General features: G+C 39.5%; 1 protein-coding gene across 5 annotated transcripts in view; it reads right to left on the bottom strand.

Moving 5' to 3' along the window:
• Nucleotides 1-4,030, bottom strand: part of hmgxb3 (HMG box domain containing 3) — a 13,724-nt gene extending 9,694 nt beyond the window's left edge. For 3 of the 5 annotated variants that reach the window (XM_005719861.1, XM_005719865.1, XM_013908604.1), the window contains exons 1-7: nt 3,864-4,030; nt 2,911-3,062; nt 2,614-2,788; nt 954-1,460; nt 728-835; nt 483-617; nt 161-396 (exon numbers count right to left, since the gene is read on the bottom strand). In XM_005719861.1, the coding sequence (XP_005719918.1) occupies nt 161-396; nt 483-617; nt 728-835; nt 954-1,460; nt 2,614-2,788; nt 2,911-3,050 (1,301 nt within the window). In that variant the 5' untranslated portion in view covers nt 3,051-3,062; nt 3,864-4,030. Of the gene's footprint in view, nt 1-160; nt 397-482; nt 618-727; nt 836-953; nt 1,461-2,613; nt 2,789-2,910; nt 3,063-3,151; nt 3,262-3,568; nt 3,825-3,863 lie in introns of those variants that run through there. The other 2 variants (XM_005719862.1, XM_005719863.1) reach the window with 2 other exon arrangements.

The following is a 4,030-nucleotide window of genomic DNA, read 5'->3' as shown; positions in this document are numbered from 1 at the left end:
GTGAAAATATTGTCGGGCATAAACCGGTCCGTGGCGCAAAAAAGGTTGGAGACCGCTGATGTAATCAACTTGCTTCTTTAAAAGAACGAACACACTTAATATCTGATTTAATGGCCTTGTGAACTCTCAGACAGTAATAATCTGCAGAAATGACACGCACCTTGTTTGAGCCGGTTGTTTGGTGCTGCTGCCCTCTTGTGGCAATCCAGCTGAACGAACAGGCTGCTTTCTGGCACGCCTCACAACTTGTCCTTCTTTGTTGACTGCAGTAGTATTTATTTTGCTGACAGCAGCACCTGCCTTCTGAGTTGTTGGTTGTGTGGTTTGACAGCTTTTATTAGCTTTTTTTTTAGCTTTTTGCCTTGAAGCAGCTTGCTTCTCGTGTGACTTTTTTGCCTATTAAGAAAATGGCAGCCAAAACTAACTGATTAGAATCACAAGTAAATAGTGAATATTTTTTCTTAGGTTTCATTAACACTTACAGCGGGTATCCATTTACCACCCAAGTGGCTCCCACACTCGGGGCATGTTGGTGGCTTGTGGCGGGTAACATAGACAAATGAACAGCCAGGATTCAGACACCTCCCTCGACCTCTCCGAGTGTATGTCTTCACAGACTGATGAGAAGAAGAAAATATGTAACTTCAGGTCTTTCAAGTCCTAAAAATTAAATGTGTACTCTTCCAGATACAAGATTTTTCTTTATTTGACTAATATGCATGCTTACCATTTTATATGAAGGTTTGACACTTTGCTCTATGCTTGCTCCAACAGGGACCATCACCACCGGGCCCACAGAGCTCACAGTTGCCAAAGACTTGGGCTCCAGTAGGTTCTAGGGTAAGGCAAGAAGTAAGCAAAATACATGTGCTGTTATTAAAATTAGGTGATTATATAAGTTAATGAATATCAGTCTACAACCTGGCAGAAGATGGAGGACATTTAGGTCGTACCTGGGTGGGTATGATGGCCACCACCTGTGTGGTTTCCCCCTGTGTTTGCCGCACCATCGATGCACTGTAACTACTACTGCCAGCTTTTGCCTCACTTCCTTTCAGTATGACCCGATTTGCCGTACAGTCACCAGAGCTCTGTGAGACACTGGAGTCTCCAGAAGCTGTTGCTTTCGGTGAGACAGAGGAGGAGGAAGAGGCAGGTGGAATTCCTTGGAGGGTGGGTGACACTACTGCTGTTTCCCCTGTTATTTCATCAACAACAATGGGGTGTTCAGAGAGTTCAACCTTACCAGCCAACCCTAAAGGTGTCAACCGGGCTTCCTGAATAAGGGAGACGGAGGGCAAGCCATTTTCAGGTGGATTCTCCGTAGACTCAATGCTGAGCTCTGATTGAGAGCTTCCCGGCTGTAGACTTGAGGAGCAGCCTTTGGACAATACAAAGTAACTGGTTCTTGGTAGGATTTTGCGGAAGCCTGGCAGATCTTTGGAGGGGCTAACAGATGACTGAGGAAAAAGCACAATCGAGACATTTTTTATGGCCAAAAGAATTCATGATAAAGGAAATAAATTAATCTCACTGGAGGAAGGGCTTTTTAATCAGCTGTCTACCAGTGGCAATGTTTTTAAAAAGACGGGTTGACTTTGTGGAATAATGATTCATTTACTACTAGAGTGTCTACTAGTACAGTATTTATTATAATAAAAATACTTTTTACTGTTAAGTTTTTACTGAACTTTTTAACTCAGAGATGAGGGAAAATCTGGATGTTTTGTTCAGAAAACAGGAGTAATTTAAAATCTGAATCAGTTACCATAGTAACAAATTCTGACTCTTCACGTCCAGCTAAACACGGTTACATGGTTTCTTTTGTTGATTCATAGCTGATATTTCAAAGAAGATAATGGAATGCATTTATTTGCTAAAGTTTAGGTATTCAATTCATATTTACCCGGAACATCAAAGTCCCAGGTAAATATTAATTGATGCTGCTGCCCTCTTGTGGCACTCCAGCCAACTAATAAATATTAGTTGACGACTGCCTTAGCAAGCTGTTATCCTTGTAAGAGAAAGAGATCTAGCATATCTGTGGACATGCTAGATTTATTCTCAGATCTTCACTGAAAATGTTAACATCACTCACTGTTTAGAAGTTATAAAAAGTGACTGTTTTTCATGATGTGATTGGGGCAGTGATGGGGCCCTCCTATTATATTTATAAAATCATATTCTACGATCATAGTAAGTCATCCCTTGGAAATGACTTGTATACTTCAAAGGATGACTACATGTTCACATATAACAAAAGTAAGGTTATGTACCTGTATTTATGAAGGCTGCAGACATTTTTCAACGTTCTGACACTATTGTTCACTATGTAGGAATATATACATATTTTGAAAGATAGTCAAACACTATTGAGGAAGGTCTTAAATGTAAATTAAATCTTTTTTCCCATATATTGAACTAAGTATTTTTCTAATTTATTTGTAACAGACTCATATTGCCAGGTGAAAGTGCGCCAGTTTTGAATTCTAGCATAAGTGTTTAAGAAGGTTTAATCTACAGATTAATGGATTTAAATAATATGGTCTTCTCAGCTAATCCGATACGCTGGTTTGTTTACATTTAAAAAAAAAAAAAGAGACTGCAGCTTACTGTATCTATGCCCTCCTTCTCCAACTTGGCTTTTTCCAGGTAGTAGCTTTTCTCAGCCACGCTGAGTCGTTTCCAGCTCTCACTGATACGCTTGTTGATCTCAGACTGTGGCATATTAGAGACTCCGAGTTGCATAATCTGGTGAACATCAAAGTAGTATAGCAGATAGGCAGACCTAAGGCAGACAACACATTCCAAGTCTACAATTAGAACATGACATTTTTTAAGACATTTTTAATGCCTTTGAAGCTCAGCCAGTGATGAAAGAAGGGTTGAAAACCATTTTATTCATGTTACCTAGGCTTCTTAGGTTTCTCCACACTGTCATCTTGAGGTTTGCTCTTCCTCTTTTTAAAGGATGTCACCTCCATTTGGCTGTAGGCACTCTCCACCTCTTCTGTCACTTTAACAACCTCAAAAAGCTCCACTTTGTCCATGTTTCCAAAGATCTAGGACAAAAATGACACACAGCAGGGGATCCATGTTTGAACTGTCAAGAAGATGGAATTTATTGCAGGGGTGTTGTGTCAAAGCGTACCCATCTCCACTTCACTTCAAAAAGGGAAGCACCAAAAATAGAAGCATTTAGGCTTTATTTAACCAAGTAAAAGTCTCAGGGAGAATAGAGATCTCTTATTCGGTAGTTAACTTGCCGAGAGAGCAATAAAATAGTTGTAAATAAAAACACAAACGATAAGAACAGACAAAAACACACATTAGACGAGTGAATACAATATCTCGTTCACATGCAGTAAATTCTAAAGCTCAAATTGGAAACAACTTGCAAATTTGTTTTTATGAAATTCCATGTTTGGACATCTTAGCTATTTCATGCCTAATAACACAATAACATGCAACTAAGGCACAAATCATTAGCGGGCACAATGTTTGAACAGTATGACAAGGGTGATTTTACATAGTAACTGCAGTGCTTTTGACATAAAGTTTATTTCACCTCCTTTCCTCGGATGATGAGAGGCAAGCAGAGGTGCTCATAAAGGCTATAACTAATGAAAAATAATACTAATAAAAGTACTGGAGTGTGACTAAAGGTTATTATTTGAATATATCGCTGCAAAAATGCCATGCACTTTTATCCACATTGCTCAGGGAGAGAGATACTAAACCAAACAAACATGTAAAAACCACCGCTCCTTCCTCGTTTTAAAGGTAGGTTTAATGGCGTGTGTTAATACTGCCCGCACGGTCAGTCAGTTATCCAATGAAATGCCTTCTTATTGAAGTCTTACCTACGACGGCCCAAGGTACTACAAACTACTCTGAACAACGTTTAGAAGTCGCCGAAAATGTCCATGCATTGTGTTATTATGCTAAGTAATGCTACGTGTTGCCTGTTCTTTACATTAGATAAAGAATTTCACGACGCCAGTAAAGGCGTAAAGTAGCCTCGTTGCTA

Source organism: Pundamilia nyererei, unplaced genomic scaffold (assembly GCF_000239375.1).
Source record: "Pundamilia nyererei isolate P.nyererei 1_Seehausen unplaced genomic scaffold, PunNye1.0 scaffold00001, whole genome shotgun sequence".
In the NCBI taxonomy this organism is placed as follows: domain Eukaryota; kingdom Metazoa; phylum Chordata; class Actinopteri; order Cichliformes; family Cichlidae; genus Pundamilia; species Pundamilia nyererei.
The sequence above is the reverse complement of the archived record's forward strand: the minus strand, read 5'-3'. Positions and strand labels throughout refer to the sequence as shown.